The following is a 21,047-nucleotide window of genomic DNA, read 5'->3' as shown; positions in this document are numbered from 1 at the left end:
TAAACCCGGGCATCCCTCACTCCATTGCGTGCGCTCACGAGAGCTCTGCCACACCGTGCCCGCACTTCACAGAAGGGAAACTGAATTCCTCACTAAATTGACACCTAAAGACTAAAGAGCATGAACATCTTACCTCGCCAAGTGAGGAAGTTGTTAACCTTAAAAATAAAACCGTCACTTATTTTGCCAGCAAAGTGCATTATTTGAGAATAGCTGAGAATTGCAATCTGGGCCAAGCAACTCCAGCAAAGCCACAGGCAATTGCAGAGAAGAAAGCAGAGGCAGGCTCTTTTACAGAGGGGAGGGTGCAGTTGTGAACAGCAAGTCCATTGCAGTAATGTCAGGGTTCTGAGTGTAGAGGCTTCTCATTGGCTGAGCTGTGACAGGTTGTCATTGGCTGGGCTGTTGCTGGGCAGAGGAGAATCTTTCTTCCTCCTGCTGGGATGGTAACACAGTAGCTGAAACAGTGTTGACTTGCAATGTACCTCTCTTCCTGTTGGTTTCACTATGGGCCACAGATGGTAACAAGTGAGAGCTCCCCCTCTGGGCTCTTGACCCCAACGTAGTGAAGTTTCTCTTTATTGACTTTCATAAAGTCCGTGGCAAGACCCCGTTTCATCTCCAAGTACAGCATGAGGCCTCCCCGGTTCGAGAGACCAGCACAAAAGGCCGAGTGCTCCTGGGCAGACACTTGGAGTCTCTGCAACACGGAGCGGGTCAAGGAATAAGGATGGCTTAACTTCCGCAGGCCTGTGCCTAGAACAGCAGTCTCTTCAAGGGGAACTGACTCGGAAATCCAGTTCCCATTAACAGCGGAGAGTCTGCTGAAAGCTAGAGCCGACATCTCACTTGGGACAGTGTTCCTGCCCACCCCCACCCCCACCGAGCATGTTGACCTGTGGCCTAGCTCTCTGCACGGTGAGAGTGTCTGCCTTGTGTTTTGGGCTCCTCAGAGTGTGTCTCCGTGTAGTGGTCACACGGCACTAAGGAGCCCAGCTGCCCCTCCTCATCTCCCTCCTCATGAACCCACAAATTTCTGGGTGTCGCTGTGTCCAGGCACTGAACGCCCTAGGAATAGCCGACTTCCTCCACTCCTCCTTAGGTTCCATGGAATAGAGACTTCACCCCTATTGTTGTGAGGAAATTCAGGCGAAGGTAAGTGGCAAAGCCAACTCTTACTTGTTGGGAACAGGTAACCAGCAGGGACGCTGGAGCCGTGAAATGGTTTTAGGAGCCTTGATGAGGGGGATAGGATTAACCCCAGGTGCTAATCTCTCTGCCCTTCTCCCATGACAACTTACCCTGATGGTGAAGGAAAAAGCCTATAAATAACAAGTAGATCATCTCTGATGATCAAAAATCAGAGTCCCGTGTAATTGTGCCCTTGGATGTGCAGCAGGTCTCTGCTTAGTTTTTTAAAATAGAGGTTTATTCCTCTTTAAGAGAGGGGGAGAGAGAGAGAGAGAGAGCGTGAGCTGTGGAGGAGCAGAGAGAGAGGTACAGAGGATCTGAAGCGGGCTCCCTGTGGGCTCTGTTCTGCCGGCAGTGAGCCAGATGCAGGGCTCGAACTCACGAACTCTGAGATCATGACCTGAGCCAAAGTCAGGTGCTCAATCAACTGAGCCACCCAGGCACCCCAGATCTCTGCTTATTATACCTGATGTTCTACTTGTAGTAGACTTTCCACCAGCTCATTATGCAATTGATGTAATCATGAAAAGTGATGGTCAGGGAACATAAGAAGGGGAAAAGAGTTATCACCTTCTAGCAAAAGTCTCTGATGCGGGCAGCAGCAGGCTGCACAGACCGTGTCTAAACTGCTTTTTTTTTTTTTTCCTCTCTTTTTAAAAAATGTTTATTTAGGGGCGCCTGGGTGGCTTAGTCGGTTGAGCGTCCGACTTTCGCTTAGGTCATGATCTCGCAGTTCGTGGGTTCGAGCCCCGCGTCGGGCTCTGTGCCGGCTGCCAGCTCAGAGCCTGGAGCCTGTTTCAGTCTGTGACTCCCTCTCTCTCTGATTCTCCCTTGCTCACTCTTACTCTCTCCTAGAAATAATAAATAAAAAATATTATTTAAAAAATAAAAAAAATAAAAAATAAAAAATGTTTATTTTGAGAGGGTGTGAGCAGTGTAGGTGCAGAGAGAGAGGAAGAGAAAGAGGGAGAGAGAGAATCCCAAGCTGGTTGTGGGCTGTCAGCACAGATTCTCACCCAGGGGCTCAATCCATGAACCCTGAAATCATGACCTGAGCCAAAATAAACTGTCAGCTGCTTAACCGACTGAGCCACCCAGGAGCCCCAAGATAAATGATATTCTGATTATTGAATACAGGCTTCTATGTGAGGCCATGATCAAGACTCACAGTATCTTTCAATCTATACATTTGCTATTTGGGGCCTGAGCTGAGCGAATCGGCACATTCTGATCGAGGCCCCTTCCAGAAAAATAAACGGTGCGGGTGGACATGGGCACGAAAGGATTCCATCAGGTAACGCCTAGCACCCCTCCTGGGAACGCCAGGCAAGATGCCACCCCGTTGTCCCAGAACATGGGACTTAAGTAGCATGTAACTGCGGAGCCCTGGCAGCCACCTTGCGATCATGAGGAGGAGCCAGAACTGGGATGAACATGGCTTCCAGAAAGCAGAGGAGAACCTGGGGAAGAGGCCAGGCCCTTTGTCATATGATTAACATAGGGTTTGGCATTGGCGTGATGCTAATCGGCATGTAGCCGTTGGCTTCTTGTCTCCTGTTAGCCAAAACGGGGGGAGTCTTGTGCTCCTGTGCTTTAACACCACCTTTGCCAAACAGTGTCCACAATGGCAAGTCAAAAGGAAAGCACAAAGTACATGTGGAAACCACCCGAAATTGTACCACTTGGTAACAAGCACTTTTCACGTCCAGCATTACAGAAGCTGGAGCCCTCTCATCAAAGGCAGTGCTCTTGCTGCAGTTTGTGCTTAGTGTGAAGAAATTCTGTTTGCTGCATTCCCCCAGGGGGCCCCCCTCTGCTCTGACAAGTCAGACACTGCAGGGCCGCCCCGCGAGGCAGAAGGGCTCCTTTCTGCACTCCTGCGGGCAGACACCGTGGAGGATGCCAGGCGGGAACCCTGAGAAACTCGAGGGGGGCCGCCTGGGGTGGGTCAGCTGTCGGGACTCACTGGGCTGCCGTGCTGCTCAAGCCTCACGTGGTCACGTTAATGCTGAAGGCCCCAGTTTCAATGACCTTCAGCATTGTAGGTTCAATTCCCACTGGCAGCTTTGCATTTAAAGTGAAATGCAGTAACAGTTTTGCAGTTACAATGTCACGAAGTTACATGTCCAGGGAATGAGAGAGCTCAGAAAGATGGGTTCACACCCAGGGCTTATCAATTGTGGGGTGAGGGAAGTAGCAGCCAGTCAGCCTCTGTGCTTTCCCAGGACTCCTGTTTCCCCGGTTCCTTGCGACCATGGTTGGACAGGGCACGTGGGGCCTCCGGGCATGGATTTCAGTGACCCTCAGTTCTCGTTCTGGCCACTTTTAATGTGACCAGCCCCTTCCTCACCCGATCGCTTTCATGAGATGGTCCTCTCTCAAGTAAAGGATTTTGATGAATGGATGATATGAAAGGCTCCTGGGAGGGGCCCGGGTAAGGCCCCTGTACTGCCAGGCGGTACCCCCTGCCCTCCCCCCCTATACCCCCCAGGAATCTTGTGCTTGCTGATTCCTCCCAACCCCCATATCTTCCCTTCCTTACCTTGTCCCTAGTTTTTGCCAGATTTATGCCTTTGTTGAAGGCTTTCCGATGAGAACGCGACCTCCCGTTGACCCGAAGCTGGCCCCAGGCCATAGGAGGCCCCTCACCCCCTCCCTTATGCTTGAAATATAAGTTCGCTCCACCCTAGGAACTGTTTCAAGGTTGCAGCCTGAGTACAAGGGGGCGCTGGGCCCATCTGGCCGGTGTCCGGGGTTAAATCCCATAGAAACTGTAAAGGTTCTGGCGAGCAGAGCGGAGCAAGTCTTGGAACTCCCAAGGGCAGCCGGGTATGTAATCCCTTGCTTATTAAACCTGCCACGACCCACGGGGAGTGGCCTGTCTCTTCCCAGTCTCTGCTAGGCCTCCCTTCAAGGGGCCAGGGACTGAGTTCCCCCAGAAGCTCTGGAGAGAACTGACAGGGGGCCAGTGGGCCAGGAGACCAGAGAAGTGGGTCTGGTGAAGGAGGCGTCCTTGGGGAAGCCCAGGGTTGGCCATCCACCTCTGTATGGGGAGGTGGGAACGTCCGTCAGGTGCTTGGGGACCCCTGCATGGGGATGGGGACATCCTGAGGGCGCCGGCCGGGCTGATGCCCTTGTGGGGGTAGCTGCACCGGGTCACCGGGACAGGGACATACACCACGGCTGTGCAGCAGGCCGGCCTCTGCTGTGGCCACGTCGGCGGCCACCCGTGCCCAGCAGCAGGCCACAGCTTGGGAACAAGGGAGGAAGAAGAGTGCCCCAGTGCACTGCTCCACGGCCTGGGGGTGGCAGACAGGGCCGGACAGCAAGACGGCATGTTGGAGACCTCGCGCGCCATTTTGCAAAGTTAGGAGGCACAGGCCGGCCGCGGATTCTGGTCTGGGGACTGGGACAAAGCTGACGGACCGCTGAGCGGGAGGCCCCTGGGAGGCGGCACTAGTGATGGGTGAGGACGTGGATGTGTGCCCTGTGCTCTCCGACCCCTGAGACACAGGAAATCAGACTCAGCAGTGCAGCCCCAGGTCGTGGAAGCACAGTTGGTAAAAGGCTTGAAGAGAGCTCATATGCCCTCCGAACTCACTGACAAGACCCGGGCAGGCATCTACGTGTGGTGACTGTGGCCGTGGGATACAGGGTGGTGGCATTCTTGACCCAGGAGCCCAGAACCCTTTGTGTTGACAGTTGGCCTGATCTCAAGGGACGACCCCCAGGCATGGCCAATGGGAAGCTGAACCCCGAGCAACGACCCTTCGCAGAGACAGCAGATTTCCTGTACGGGAAGGGGGGGGCTGCACCACAGCACCAGGCAGAATGGGCCTTGAAAATGCAGCCACTTGGTTATGGCACCAACAGCATGTCTTGTGTATTCTAAGCAAAACCCAGGGCTACTGCCAAAGGAATCTGGGGCCATCCACCTGAGTTCCCAATGGGTGAGAAGTTGATTACATGGACCCCCTCCTTCCCAGTGTGGGCTCTACATATGCCCTGCAGAGTGCGGACAAACACCTGGCTTAATGCAAGCCTCCCCAAGTAGGGCCAACCAGGCCACCATTATTAGGGAATCGCAGAGACCGAGGACTGAGCACAGATGCCCTTGTCAAATAGTGACCAGGGTCACAGTTTAAGGGTCATGATATGCAAGACAAGGCAGATGACCATGACCTGGAATGGAGTTTCCATCTCCCCTGTGGCCTGTGGGCAGCAGTTTGGTTGAGATGAAGCCTGGGATATTAAAGATTAAATTGTTGACAGGTAAAACCACCTTGGTCTGGTGGACTAAAGTACTGTCCCAGGCTTTAATATATTTCAATGAGCAACTAGTACGGCCCGTGTGTTACCCCATACACCAGACTGGGGACCCTAATGAGACACCCAGCATCATAAGGGAATGGAAGTCTTGGGAGGGGGAGGCAGCCATTGCCCCGACTCTCATGGAGGATCAATGTGCTATGCCACCAAGGCCACCGAGCGCCATCAGGCCTGGGAGAGGTGTTATCTGCTGGAATTCACAATGGGACATCTCGCAGGATGCGTGTTACATTTCACATGTGTGAGTGAGGGCAAGTGCTCAATCTCCACTGGGATCCCATTGCCTTGCTGCAGGCTGGGCCTATGAAAGGCATCACCCCTGCAGTGGGACCCGCGCCACTGACAGGAGAAGGTGAGGGGCCTGCTCTGGCACATCCGGCCCCCAGTTTGTCTCCTTGCGCCTGACAGTGCTGCCTTTCCTGACGACGCGTGTGGTACGCCCAGCGTCAAGTGCCTGAAGCTGTAGCCACACGAACAGCTACGGGTCAGGCCACAAGTGGAATACTTGCACAAGGGGAAGAACTTCTCATACAAGCTCTTTCTTTATTTGTCTTTTCGACCTTTTTGATCTTGGACTTCTGTGGCTCCTGTGGTGTCTGTTTACAGAATGAGCACCTGATGCAAAGACCTATCTACAGTGGGCCACTCCTAGCTCCAGCAAAGGTACCGGTCCTAATCTTGGTGTAGCAAGAAAGCCACCAAATGAGCCGCCTGCTTGGCAAAGAAGCCCCTGGCTGTCGACTCAGTGCACTTGGTAGAAGAATAAACATACAGGATTGTAATAGCTGGTGTCGAGGGGTGGAGTGTTGGAGGAGGTCATAGAGAGGATGTGATTGCTGGGCTACATGCACCTATGTGACTGAACCCGCTTGAGGTTTTGATATAAACTCTGAAGGGTCTGGTGGGTGAATGGGGTGATCTCACCTCCCGCCAGTCAAAGGCAAGCGTGCTATGTAAATTTCCTTGCTTATTACACCTGATACCTACCAATTCGGAGGGGTCAGCCTGTTTCTTCAGTCTCTCCTTGTCCTCCATGTATGAGGGTCTGTTTGTTATTTCACCCGCTGGAGTGTCCAGTGTTGGAAACCAACAGGCTGTGTGGGAGATTGAGTCAGTACAAAATAGAGCATCCCTGGATGTAGGAAATGCTGCATGAAAATAATTTTCCCCTTTTGCACGTCGCCTTAATGGGAACTGTCAATGCTTAGAAAAGGTATTGATCACGAGTTCGTTCTAATATGGTGGGGCAAATTTGGGGGTCACCTTTGATTAAGTAGACCTTTTAGCTAGTCTGTCATACTGATAAGTCTCATGTGTCTATGAGTGACATTGAAAAGTGCCTTATCATAGGGCTCCTAGATGGACATATTTGAACTCTGTGCCATTGGAAATACGTGGATTAAAGATTTCCACCTCCTGTCCCCTCACTCTCTACAAGGCGCATTCTGCAAATCTCAGTTAATACTGCTAATGTTGTGTTTAAATCAAACTGGGAAAGGAAATGGACTTATTTCCCCTGAAAGGGTGGACACAGAATGGTTTCTGCTTCATCAGTGAGGTAATCATGTCTTCATTTGTCTCTGGTTGAGGAGTTCACATTCTGCTGGCAATCTAATTCATCATGTACAAGGTTTGCCCTTGGACTACACTTACATAATAACTTCCTCCATTTTCCCCATAGTCTGGATAGCAATGAGGCTGGGGCTCTTGAGAACAGAGTGTGTGTGGGGGCATGGTAAACCTTGGCCCCTGAGAAAACTCGTATTAATGATGCAGATGCAGGTTGTATACACATATGTACAATGTGGTTTTGCAATGGCTGCATTTTGTTTTCAAGTGTTTATTTAAATTCCAGTTAGTTAACAAACAGTGTATATTTGTTTCCCATGTAGAATTTAGTGATCCATCACTTACATAGAACACCCAGTGCTCATTACAACAGGTGCCATCCTCAATCCCCATCACCCATCTAACTCATCTCTCTGCCCACCTCCCCTCCAGGAACCCTCAGTTTGTTCTCTATGGTTAGGGTTGTTTTCTGGCTTGCCCCTCTTCCCCACCCCCATGTCGTTCTGGTTTTTTTTTTTTTTTCTTAAATTCCACACAGAAGTGAAATCATATGGTATTTGTCTTTCTATGACTGACTTATTTTGCTTAACATAACACACTCTAGCTCTGTCCATGTCATTGCAAATGGCAAGATTTCATTATTTTTGATGGTTGAGGAATATTCCATTGTACATATATACCACCTCTTCTTAATCCATGCATCAAGGCATGGACATTTGAATCTTTCCAGAATTTGGCTGTAGTAGGATTCTTGCACACAGAGTCGTGACACTGAGGCTTTTCTTTCCAGGAAGAAACTTTATTTATGCCGGCACTGCTCAGTTGGGTTCGTACCCAAAGAACTGAGCCCCGAACACCACGTGGTGTAGGTTTTTATATATTTATTACTTCTTTGTCTCCCATATATGGTAACACACACACATAAGTCTGATTAAGTGCTCTCATGTTACAAGGTCGTGAGGGATGTTGTCACATACATATATAGCAAGGTTGCCTTGAGATTTTTTTCTTTCCTTAGAGAGGGGACCCTACCACATTCCCCCCTTTAATGCTCAGACCCCTCTATTTAGGGTCAAAGTGCATCCCCTTGGTTTAGAGGTTTAGATAGGCTGTCTTGTCACAGCTCTAGTACAGTCCATCTGGGACCCACCATTTCATAGCTGTGTTGACATTGTCCCAGGTCCCTCAGAGATGAGAGACGTTAGACAAGGGGTTGGGATCTGGCTCAAGGTGGTCTAGGGTCCCCCACCATTGGGTTTTCCAGGCAGTTGAGTTATAAAAGCTTTGGCCTAGGCATGTTAAGTTTTTAACGGAGATGACGATGAACTTTTTCCCCACTAGGCAAGACAGTTTTTCCCAATAATTGAACTTTTGAGAAGCCAAACCCCAGTAGTAGGACTGGGGTATTTTGTTTTACTGTAAGATTTGTGGGAATCTAACTTTCTAGTCTCTTATGGCCATTGTTTCCCCATGTTGGTACCAACAAAGTATCCTATCCACAAAGGGAAGGGGAGTGTTAACAGAATTTTCTCACCACATTTTCAGCCGGCCAGGGCGGCCTCACCCAATCTTATGGCAAAGTGCAGAGCAAGAATCACAATAATAGTGCGAAATAAGGTGTGACAGTGCACCACAGTAAGGAAACATATAGAAAATAAGGACAGCCTTTAGTTTCACCAGACTGTCGATTCCTCAAGCTTCTGCCGTGCAGAGATTGTCAGCTTCCAGGGTGACTCAAGCAGGGCTGCAGTCTCCCGGAGCCTCTCGAGTTGCAGACTGCTCCTTCAGTGTGGTCAGCTTGCACGGCGTTGATGGAATCAGGAACGCGCTCCCAGATTCGAGAAGCCGGCTTCACTCTGCTGTAGTGAATCCAGGGACCTACTTCAGTTACCTTGACTGTAGTAGGGGTGGACAAAATGACCGTGAATGGGCCCTTCCAGAGGGGTCTTAGGGGGTGGACATTCCACTCTTTTATCCGTATTGCATCTCTTGATTTAAAGTGGTGGGCGCCTCTGGTCAGATTCACAGGTGATCGCTCCCTGACCCAGTGGTGTAAGGTGGTTATGGTAGAGCCAAGGGCCCCCGTCTGTTGTCTTAGGGTTAGATTGCCTATCTCATTTAGAATACCCCCCTCTTATGCCCTTGATAATGGGGGGAGGGTGCCCCAAAATAAAGGATTTTATAAGGGAACTCCATCTGCTTCTTTATTTCCCACCTGCAGCTCCAGTCTTTCCCTGAAGGTCCCTTATCTCTCCCTGCCTGATGTGAACCCTTTCCCTACTTATTTCTCCCCTGGAATGGGGCTTGTAACTGCTGTTGGGGAACAGGCAGGAAGACTGTTCTGACTTCTTCAAGCTGATAAGGGATGCTGTAGGGGTACAGCAGTTAGAGTCTACCCAAGGGTCGGTCTAGTGGCTCACAGTATGGTTCTACAGGAAGGCTGTCAGGGGTGAGGCGGCCATGCTTGTGAGGTGTTATTTAGAGTTTTGCTGAGTATAAGCAGACAGTGTGCTTTATTTTGAGGTGTAAAACTTTTTCAAGAGCCAAGAGTTCTACTAGAGAAAGAAGCAAGGCAGCCATTTACCAGTATTACTTTGTAAATGTTTAGGTAAGCCAAACCTGGGGGTTATTTTATAAAGCAGAATTTTTATTACTTTTTGTGCCTTTTCTGTCTTGTCGGGGAAGGCCTTTACCCAATGAGTAAACGTATTAACCCATACCCACATATGTTGGAATCTCTTTGACCTTGGCATATGAGTGAAACCTAACTGTTAGAATTTTCTGGATAGCCTCCAGTTCCTTGATTGTCTGGGAGAGCCAGTTTGTGGTTGAAAGTATTGTTTCTATGACATACTTTGCAGGCTGATACCACTTGCAGAACTGTCCTTGACAAATGGTTTTTTCCAGTAAACATCCTTTGGGCCATTTGTTAAGTTTTGTCCCTCCCTAAATGAAAGGTCTGATGCTGTGTTTTAATAACCTTTTAGCTCTGTGAGCTTGGTAACTGTAATTGCCCTGCTCTGTTTGTAACCTCTCCAAGGGCCAGAGATAGTGTCTAGGAGTCAGACCCCAGTTTATTTACTTATTTTTTTGTTGGCGGGGGGAGAGTAGGTGGGATTGAGTTTCCTTTAATAATTGATATAGCAGCAAACTATTTTCCTGAGCCCTGGTTTTGATAGCCTACAATAGCCAGTAATTTTCAAAAGCTCACATATTGTTTATCTGTCCTGAGTTAGTACCACCATAGTCTCTAGTTTAGTTATAATGTCCCTTTCTAGCCAGGGAATAAGGCTCTCTGGCATTATCAGGAAAGAATGAGAAAAAATTAGGTTTCCCCTGTTATGCCGAGAGACACAGAGACCAACTGAGACCACTGAAGCCGAATTAAGCGAGTCTTTATTACCAGCCAGGACCGCACAGAGTTAACACAGAGCTCTAAGTGTGCGGCCCCGAGTTCAAGGACTTAGGGCTTTTTATAATGAGCAAGCAGGCAAGTAGGCAGTGGAGAAGCAGAACTGAGCGGTTACTGCAGAAAGGCTACAAAGTGGTAAAGAGAGCAGCCCTTATCCTGGTATGTAGGAAAACATTCGTTTGTTTGCAGGCACGGTTTAGGGTTTTGGGGAGTTTCAAGGGAATAGCCATTATCTCAAGGACAAAGTATGCAAACTGTGTCATAAATAACCATTAATAGGGAACATTAACCCTTGTCTTCTTGTTTGTTTTTTCCTTGCACCTGAGGATAGTCACGCAGCCCTCGGAGTGCAGGCCCAGAAGGTAAACTCTGGGTCAAGATGGAAGGGCTGAGGCTAAATTCATGTGCAACACCCCAAATACATCCCAGGGGCTGAGAGAAAAATTTAGTTAGAAGCTTTGCAGAAATGCCTCTGATCATCACGCTGTGTTTAGATGGTTGGCCTGGAATGGGAAGGAGGACAGAAAAGGGAGCTCTGGTGTCAAGGGGGCAATCAGCCAGTTTTCCTTCTATATTTAGAGTTACCCGAGGCTCTTGAGTTTCTGATAGACCGTCGAGGCTCTGAGTTTCTGATAGACCGTCGGTTTAGGGGCGCCACCGTGCAGAGCCCCAGGCCCTGGTCAGTCCCTTCCAGGGACATGGGTTATCTGAGCCCTCACCAAGAGAAGTCCCCAAGGGCATTCAGAGCTCCAGTGATTGTTTCCATATCAGGTGCATGGCTTATGGGGTTTTTATTTTGCTTGTCTCCTCTGAGGATGTTCTCATTTTAGTGCTCTGAATGGCCATATGAATGGCACTTGGTGCCAGGACCTCGGGAATTCTGGTCTGACATAGTCCATAAGGTTACAACTAAGGCCTCGAATGGTTTTCTAAATCTTCCTTTTGTGTTTTGTTTGTAATCTACCCAATTGGCAGCTCCTGCCAAGGAGCTCCTGCAAGCTCCCTTCAAGGTCAACAGCCAATTTTTGCATTTTCTCTGAATATCAAGGGCTGATTGAGTGTCAGATTTGTCCTTTAAAATCATCTCAGCCTTAAGGGTGTCAGGGGGGATAGCCATATATTTAATGAGAGCCTCTCTCAACCTCTCCAGGAAGGTCATCGGGCTCCCATTTTGTGTTTGTGAAATAGTGGCTGATTTAGCAGAATTTAAGGGCTAACTCTTAGATTTCCTTAACTGTTTTTTTTTTTAAAAAACATCTGTCTCATTAAGAGTCTGATTTGACAAAAGCATTATATCTTTCCAGGACAACTCAAAAATATATGTAATATTCTGAAAAGCCTTTATATATTTATCCGATCAGAAAATGTATCTAGATCTCCTTTTATCTGTCTTAAACTTCATTGTGTAAAGGGTTTTTTGCTTCTGGCATTCTAGCTTCTTTTAAAGGAAATATGCTTGTTACATTACAGGGAGGGCCTGGATAATGTGGGTAGCAGGGAGTAGAATTATGTTTTTTTAAAATATAGATTGAGGACCTGAGGAGGAGGAGGTTGAGATGGAAGACTTCCCTTCCTCCTTCCTCTAGGTCTGTTTTGGATCCAGGATCCAGGCCCTTAATTGTTTCTCCTCCTGATTGCTGGAGCTTAGAAAGGGGTGCCATTAAATTTGAATCCACCTTACATTGCTTACACATGTCTTGTTTTTTTTTCTTAAGTCTCAAAAGCAATGCACATAGGAGACTTTTCCCCATGTCCCTTCACATTTTCAAAACAAGTCCAATTGTAGATAGTATTGTCATTGATATTTCCCTCTGGAGGCCAGGTTCCCTCTCCCAATTTGTACTGGGGCCAAGCCATTCGGCAAAGAAAATGAATCAAATGCATTCGAAAGGAGTAATGGCCTTGGTTGGGGAATTACCCATCTATAGGAAAAAGGAAGAAAGATGTCACTTATCTCAATTTCCCATAGCTGGCCAGGAGAAACCTCATCTCCTGGGCCCCGTGTTTTGGCTGGCTATGCAACTGGCAGCCAAAAGCTCTCTCGGTCTCCTGAGGTGCTGGGAGTAGTAATTTTTACCTAGGCTTGATTGACTTTACCTCTGAGACCTGACCTAGTCTTTCCTGTTTTTTTCTTACTCCTATGTTTCCCACTTGTAGGACGTTGGGGGTATGGATTGTGACCAAGCAAGACTTGCCTGGTTGTCATAGGAAGCACTAATTTTATTTTGGCCCAACAGTTACTTACCTATTGGTCATTGGCCATTGAGGGAGGGAGTTAAAGGGCAAAGTGAAGGTCTATTCCCCTGCCTTTTTCAACAACACCCACATAAATAAGTTTTAGCCATGTGGATGTCCATGTTTGGCATACAATGGGCTAAGTTTAGTAAAATTGCTCCAATGTATCTTAGTAAAAGCCCTTCATATATCATCCATCCCTCATATGGCAGAGGTATCCATTCCTCTGCTAAACAGGAACAACACAAGTGTGGACGATTTGGAGGCCGGCACCAAGGACATCACCATCATTTTCCCAGCCTTTGGATGGAAGGAGGAGGCATTTTAATCTTAACCCTGTGTACTTTTAAATACCATTTATTTTAACCTTAGTCTGTCCTGACCACACATAAACTTCTTTTTTAAATATTATCTTTCACGAACCTTCTGCAACTTTTCTTCGCATTTAGATTTTGTCCCAAGCCGTTTCTCTCCAATTAACCAGTCTCACTTAGGACAAAATTATTTTCTTTTACCTTTAACAAAAATATATTTTCTTTTCTTACAGCTTTCTTTTATATCTACTACTTTTCTACATACAGAGTTGCTTTTCTCATTTTTATCTGTTTTAACTACATGGAGCAGAATTTTAACTCTTAGAAACCTTAGTCTCCGGTGAAAACTAAGTAATAACCAATTGTGAACTCTATGTTACATCAGAATTTTTTCTAGATGGCAAACTTATGAATCCATTCAGCACAAAGCATGTTTTTCAACAGTTCCAAATATCCTTAGTTTTTTTTGCAACAACTTAAAAAGCACAGACCTACATCTAGTAAATGGTGCTTTAGGCTCTTATCTCGTTAGATAGCCAATGAATTCAATCTCAATTTATCATGCAAGCAAAACTTTAACGGTTTAGGCTACCAAACACTTTGAAAGCTATCTTAACAATTACCCATGAAAACTATGAGACAGACAAAATTAACAATCACTTTCAGTCATCCTTTTGTTAACAAACTGGAACAGAGATAACACGAGCTAAAGAAGGTCAAATAGACTTTCAGCAACTCTAGGCAGACTAATTTTTTTTAACGTTGATAAACATGGTCTATCTCAAACCAACAAATCTAAATTAGCTTAAACATTGAATGCATTTTACTTGAGTCCACATAAGACAGTTTGTTTCCCATGGTTAATTTTTACCTGGAATATTAGTGGGGAAATCTGACGTGGTGGTCTTCGCTCCCGGACATCCAGGGCGGTAGGAGGAGCTGATGGCGCCTGAGGCATTGAGGAGCCAGTTGTGCAGGCCGCCCACCAGGTGGTGCAGAAACCGGACCGGATGGGGGGAAGGAAAGGCAGCGAAGGGCCGGCAGAAGGCGGACAAAGAGAATTCCCAGCCTTAAATCTTGTCAGCTCAGACAGAGGAGCGGACTCTAGGTTTCTTTTGTTTTGTTTTCCACCAGTGGAATTAGGCAGTCCGTGGCAGTCCAGAGAAGACAGGGAATTTCCCCAAAACAAAAGGAGTTTCAGCAGCTGCTTGGGATTGTTCCCTGAAGTCCCTGTTCTGAGGTAGAATAACCAGAGACAGTTGGCTCTAATTATCATAGTCATTGACACAAAAAATGAATGAGAGACATGTCCCCATACACAGTTATAAGGCATCTTCAACTTACCACCCAGCACCCAGCACCTTAGAGTTGCAGCTTCATTCCTCGTCCCTTGTGGAATTACTAGTACAAGTCTGAGAGGTGATCAGGCTCCCCTTCTGCCTCTTAGGGGCAGGTCTGCCAAAACAAACCTGGGTTCTTACCACTCTGACAGGCGCTCCCTGAGCTGGTTCCTGGGCCTCACAGGTTCCATTAGCGTACATGGGCCCTTGCCTGGCACGCCATGAGGGCTAATCTCCTGCTGATGAAGCGGTCTGCTGGTGCCAGGGGAGGCCACCTCTCGGCTCCGAGGATCGTTATCTCCGGTGGCAAAGGAGGTGAAAACACACCATCTCTAAATCACGGATGCGAGCTGCCAAGTAACGTAGCAGGATTCTTGCACAGAGAGTTGTAACCTCAAGGATTTTCTTTCCAGGAAGCAACTTTATTCATGCCAGCACCGCTCAATTCGATTGTTACCGAAAGAACTGAGCCCCTCGATGTAGCTTTTTATATATTTTTTACTTCTTTGTCTCCCATATATGGTATCACACACAAACATGCAGTCTGATTAAGTGGTCTCATGTTACAAGGTCATGAGGGATGTTGTCACATAACGCAAACAGCCAGGTTGCCTAGAGGTTTTTTTCTTTCCTTAGGGAGGGGACCCTAACACATGGCTATCATCGTTAGCACTGCTATTGTCATTCAGTTGCATGAGGCCCTTGGAATCAGTAGTTTTGTATCCTTTGGGTAGATACCTAGTACTGAAGTTGCTGGATCATTTGGAAGTTTTATTTTTAACTCTTTGAGGACCCTCCAAACTGTGTGGGAAGGTTGCATTTTTGTCATTAATGGAACATATTTCTTGCACCTTCTCAGGAAGTGATGACCGATAAAGCAGAAGAGTCTGTTTTTGGGCCTGAGAACCAAATGAAAGGTCATGCAGAATCCGTGACTCCTCCTCCATGTAAGAGAAGGCTGACTATGGCAATGTTGTCAGTGATACCAGAAGGAGAGGGAGCATCCCAGCCCAGGGGCTCAGCCGTGACCTTGGAAGGTGGTGAGGATGCCTGTCCCCCCCACTTCCTTTCCTGCCCCAGTACAGCCTGGCTCCTGGCTCCTCACCGCCACTGGAGCAGTTCCCCTTGAGGGCACCAGCTTTGGGTGACGCTGCCCTTAATTTCTCGGCCACATTGGGTACCCATGTTCACTCTCTCCTTCGTGGAAACCTTCCCGGATTCCCAAACTCCGCACTCTACTGGTTTCCTTCTTACTGAATATTCCTTTGCTTTCTTTCTTGGCTCTGCCTTCTGTGTCTCCTCTTAATACACTACTCCTTCCTGGGTCCCACCATCGGGATGTCCCTCATGCCGCACACCTCCTCACTCAGCAGGCCGCTCGCTGCACTAGCTTCTGAGCTCACAGCCTGCCCTCCCACGTGACGCTCCTGACCCATCACCGCCCCGCAGCCAGAGTGACCCTGTGCGCACGGAAATCCCTTCATGCCACGTCCACCCTGAAGCCCGCCATCCACTCCCCCGAGCGCTCAGAACAGAATCGGAGCTCCCGACGCTGGTCTACGCGCTCCGCAGGACCCGGTCCTGCCATCCTCTCCTGCGCGTGTCCTCTGGGAGGGGGGGTCCTCCTTGCTCTCTCTGCCTCTGTCCTTTCTCCATGGCCCCGGCTCGTCCCCTCCTAGGGGCCCTGCACTGGCCCTCACGGCAGCCGGAAGTCCTCCTCCTCACGTGCACACGGTCCCCCAAATCCTGCTCCAGGGATCACCTCCTGAGGGTCCCTTCCCGACTCCTCCTGCTGTCTGCCACCACCCTGATATCGTGCTTCCTAGCGCAAGTTCAAATGTATTGTCCCCTTTGCCTGTTTTACATGTACCACCCAGCTTTCCCTGGAGGCTATTCATTCCACGAGGACAGGAATCCTTCCTGCTGTGTTCACTCCTGATCGCTAGGTTGGCATGGTGCCTGGCACAGCGGAGCATGAGGGAATGAAGTAGAGGGGTCAGACGTGGAGGACAGAAACACTCATGTCAGAGACAGAAAAGACTGATGAGCAGGCCCGGTACTGACTGGGAGTGGTAGAGGTGCGGTGCCGGTGTCAGGCCCGCTGCCGCGAGTGACGCATTCAGCCTTTCAGCTTGCAGAGGGCGTCAAGGAGACATGAAATGATGAGCGCCAGGGCTCTGTGAATGTTTGGTCAATTCATTATTAAACAAACCGTCCAGGTGTGTTTCTGTATGTATGCATCGTGCCAAGATTATAGGAGGCTTCTCTGTAGTGTTAGTTTTCCCGAGGTCAAGTTCTCAGGTCCCATTCATGTATCAGGTGCATCCTTCTGATAGGTCATAAAAACGATAGAGACTGCGGAGCACGTGCATGTCCGTGCGGGGTTGTGGACCTGCCTGTCATCGCAGCCCCACATTACATTTGGTTTCCAGATGCACCTGTTGTTCATTGTATCCACGGGGAGGTGAGGGAAAGTGGTCGATCCACACTGAGGGCTTCTGGTCAAAATCCGTCCCCCCAGAGCCTGTGACTGTGGCAGGAGATGGTACTCCACACCAACCAATAGGATTCTTTGTCTCATGACTTAACCAGTCTCAGCAAAGGTGGGCGAAGTCACAAACCTAGTAGGAATGCATTGGTGTGGGGCGCCTGGTGGCTCAGTCCTTTAACCATCTGACTTCAGCTCAGGTCATGATCTTATGGTTACTGGGTTCGAGCCCCATGTCAGGCTCTGTGCTGACAGCTAGCTCAGAGCCTGCAGCCTGTTTCAGATTCTGTGTCTCTCTCTCTCTCTGACCCTCCCATGCTCATGCTGTCTCTCTCTCTTTCTCAGAAATAAATAAAACATTAAAAAAAAAAAAAGGAATTCATTGACGGGAGGAGTCATTACCAGCTCTGTCTCTACAGATAACCCCAAGGTCACAGCGATGTCTGTGCTGGGAGAAGTGCCAGATAAACTTCCCATACCGATGGAAATCAATATCGAAATAAGAGATCAGTTAAAGAGGGAGATTCGACAGTTTGGACGAAGTAAGTACAACGAGAATTTCTATCCATGAAGCAAACCACAGTAAGTCTTCCTCATTCTATGATTTGAACAAGATTCCACAGCACCCTTGAGACTCATCCTTTGCCAGAATTGGGTTTCCCCAGTGGGAATTGTTCTTCTTTATTTTACTGAAATATCCCAGGACACCTTTTTTGGGAGGGGGGGTTCTTTTGTATTTCTCCATTGGTTGTTCTGTGCCAACCTTCCACTGGTAGACGTCCGGGTGTCTGGATGTGAGCATGTAAGGCACATGTCCTCTGTCACAATGTAGGGCTTGAATGATTGCTGAGGCATCAGATACACCAAGATTGACTTCTACATTCTCTTTATACTTCAGAGATACTGACAGGTTTTTTTTTTTTTTTAAATATCTCCAGAATATGATAGAATCTTCAAATTGCTTGAAGGAGTGCAAGGGCCTCCAGAAGTGCAGAAAAAAATGATCTTATATGCCATGAAGGAAGCAGCGAGGTGAGTGTGAGAAACTCTTTAGTACATTTCACAGCAGGGCCCAGTGCTGTGTTGGCTGAGGGGTAGGGACGGGACTGCCATGTGTTTCTCAAACCCTGGTCCTCACTCAGAGTTTATGCTATCTCTGGACTTCTTAGATGGATATTCTCTGAGCATCATTCATTCTTCCAAGCTGAGGGAGACTTCTGTTCACAACACAGTTTGAGGTGGACACGGACCCTGAACTGACACTCTTACAAAGTGTAATTGCTGAACCCCTTACAAAGTGGGTCCATTTTCTATTCCCATGTAGATTGGAAGCTTCTATTTCTGTCTCCCCAAAGCCTCCCAAATTATGGGTTCTTGGATATCTTTTGGTTAATATCTTGTTTCTTTATTTTCAGATTTAAAAGACAGGACTTAATAAGCCACCTTAAGAAGTTACTAGAAAAACTAGAATCTGGCCTCCTTCTCAATGAAGATAATCCCAACTCAAATTGATAATCCCATTATTGAAATGATCATTGAGAAACCAGGAGCAATTGCCTTCCTGAGAATGGAACCCCATGTTGTTGATACCTCCTCGCATGCGTTTTGTAAGAAAATTGTTTTCTTGAGGTCAAGAAACACAGTTAGAACTTTAATGTAATAAGTTTCTGTAAGTTCAGGCACGTGGGTGGCTCTGTTGGTTAAGCATCTGGCCTCGGCTCAGGCCATGATCTCACGGTAGGTGGGTTCAAGCACCACATCGGGCTCTGTTGACAGCTAGCTCAGAGCCTGGAGCCTGCTTCAGATTCTGTATCTCCCTCTCTCTCTGACCTTCCCCTGCTCTCGCTGTCTCTCTCTCTCTCTCTCAGAAATAAATAAAACATTAAAAATTTAAAAAAAAAAGCTGAGCATTTGCACTAGATATTTTGTTTCAATGACCAATTTCTGTGTGTGTGTGTGTTCTTTTCCCCCTGAAGGGGGGAACCCCCTTAGGCCATCAGGTTACACTCCATCCTAGTTCCTCAGCGGGTCCCAGGCCTGTAGCTGGCATTCAGAACTGTCTTCTCTACTAGCCATTTCATCTTCGTTTGTCCTGAAATAGCCGTTCACCTGGTCCTCTGACTCAACCTGAGGGATGATTCACACCTCGATTACACACAGAACCGACCAGTACATGTCCTGCCTGAACTGAGTTGTTATAATTTCCTTTGACTTGATTCACCAACGTGCGAGCGCAGGGAGACACCCAAACATCGTGGACATCTCCCTCCTCAGTGTCTCATGCAGCTGGAAGCCAGTGTCCTTAATCGGGTTCCATCTCCCCACATTTTGCCTGATGGTTGAGGTTGATGAGCATCCAAACTGACTGCTGGGCAGTGTCTATTTCCATTTCAGTGGGGTCATTGTTGGGGCGCTTGTGGAAAACATTCCTCCTTTGCAAAAAGCCCTCCAGCATGGGGAAGCCTAAAGCTCTGGGGACAGGAGAGAAAATTTTGCTACTGAATACATAGGAGCAATAGTGAGAGGAGCGTCTCACATCGCCATCCCTTCAGTAAGGAAGATGTGAATTGCACCTATGGGAGAGACAGCTCTCTCTCTTGGCAAATGAGGGAAAGCATGACACCCTCTAAATTCTATTTTCCCAGCCCCTCAAGGTACTGTTTCCAACTTAGAACCAAAATCGTGGCTCTAAAATTTCATTCTATGATTTTTCTTGTTGAAACTGCCCCTTCAGGATAATCAGGCAGATCATAAATCTCTAGTGAATTCCATCAGCATGTGCCCCGTGAAGCAATATCCTTGCTTTTAAGTGTGCTGTGTGGAAATCCATGTCACAGGTAAGGCTTTTTCTAATTCCATGAATGTTGGATTTCTCAAAAATCTATGGGTGAGAAGGAAGATCTTTATGTAAAACAAAGGTGAATTCATGTACAAAGGTCTACATTTCCCTGAGGAAAGAGACCAAAATATCAGCCTGCCAACTGGTAGCTGATTGACCACTTGGGGGAGTGACGCCATATCGGGTGCTCAGTGTTGGTCTGCGTACCTGATGCAAGGAGCAGTCAGCAGTATCTACCACGACCAGCCTTGGTGAGTGGCTGTTTATGTTCATGGGCCATGCGTGACATTCATCCCTGCCTCCATGACCATGATGCACCATTACTACTTGGAGGAAGGAGGGGTGCCCCTAAGGAGCTATGGGGGTGGTCCTGGATGCTCAGAGTGGCCTCAACTGAGAGACAGAAAGGAAATGGGGGCCTCATTCCTACAAACTGAAGAAACTAGGCTTGACAAAAACCTGAAAGGGCATGGCAGCAGTTTTTCTCTCTTGAGTTTCCAGTTAATGACCCATCATGGTCAACAACTTGACCTCAATTCCTTGAGACCCTGAGCACAGAAACTTAGAATACCTGCGTGGAATTCTGAGTGATGAAATTGCTTGATAACACATTTGTGTCATTTCACACTGCTAAATATCAGCTAATTTAATATGCAGCTTTAGCAAACTGATATGGGCAAAATGCCTATATATAGGGAAGTAACAAATGAAAATCAGGCATGATGTGATTCTTTTCCATTCAAGTGATCACAGAGACCTTCCCATGAGGCCATAGTGGAGGGTCAGAGAACTTTTCTCTTCTGGGCCCTGCTCCAACCTAGCCGATTTTCAGGTCACATGTCAGTGGGTCATAGTACCACAAAACCACAAGACCACAAGCCATGTTATCAACAACCCCTGATGGGCCAACTCTTTGCTCTATGTCTCTTTTTGAATGTCAAGATAGTTGAGATTTACCAGTTTGCTCTTCATCATACAAGCATAACCGTGACATGTGCCAGACTACTAACTACATGACTAAACTTTTCACTAAGTTGTAAGGCTTCTGATTTTCTGTGAGAATTCTCTCCTACATCCTGTCTTTCAAGTATGTTGCCAATGTGTCTATATGAGTTTCTCCTTCCTTCTCAAGGAGAATAACATCATCGAGGCAAAGGAAAAGGGCAGTGCCTGATGTTAGGGACAGGTGTTCAAGGCCTGTGAGGAGTAGTTTATGTCATGAGTTCAGAGAGTTGATATAAGCCTGAGGTAGGAAGTGACGGTGCCCTTTCCAGCTGACGTTAAGCTCTTCCTGGATAGGTTTTCTAAAAGAGGGGAAAGCATTTGCTCA

At 47.7% G+C, this 21,047-nt stretch overlaps 1 protein-coding gene across 1 annotated transcript; it reads left to right on the top strand.

The window, feature by feature from the left end:
• The first annotated feature begins 3,946 nt into the window (after nt 1–3,946).
• LOC120226881 (integrator complex subunit 6-like) lies at nt 3,947–18,597 on the top strand. The gene is made up of 5 exons (XM_039225050.1): nt 3,947–4,020; nt 15,250–15,430; nt 17,298–17,420; nt 17,817–17,910; nt 18,294–18,597. The coding sequence occupies exons 2-5, from the start codon at nt 15,256–15,258 to the stop codon at nt 18,388–18,390; spliced, it is 489 nt and encodes a 162-aa protein (XP_039080981.1). The 5' UTR covers nt 3,947–4,020; nt 15,250–15,255; the 3' UTR covers nt 18,391–18,597.
• Nucleotides 18,598–21,047: the final 2,450 nt, after the last annotated feature.

This window comes from Hyaena hyaena, unplaced genomic scaffold (genome assembly GCF_003009895.1).
Source record: "Hyaena hyaena isolate Hyena2069 unplaced genomic scaffold, ASM300989v1 scaffold_1877, whole genome shotgun sequence".
Taxonomy (NCBI): Eukaryota; Metazoa; Chordata; class Mammalia; order Carnivora; family Hyaenidae; genus Hyaena; species Hyaena hyaena.
The sequence above is the reverse complement of the archived record's forward strand: the minus strand, read 5'-3'. Positions and strand labels throughout refer to the sequence as shown.

Bases quoted from the DNA above. Each gene is read 5' to 3' on its own strand.
- LOC120226881 (XM_039225050.1), top strand. From the start codon at position 15,256: ATGACCGATAAAGCAGAAGAGTCTGTTTTTGGGCCTGAGAACCAAATG. The intron at 17,421-17,816 runs GTAAGTACAACG...AAATATCTCCAG, and splicing joins GATTCGACAGTTTGGACGAA to AATATGATAGAATCTTCAAA. The intron at 17,911-18,293 runs GTGAGTGTGAGA...CTTTATTTTCAG, and splicing joins GCCATGAAGGAAGCAGCGAG to ATTTAAAAGACAGGACTTAA.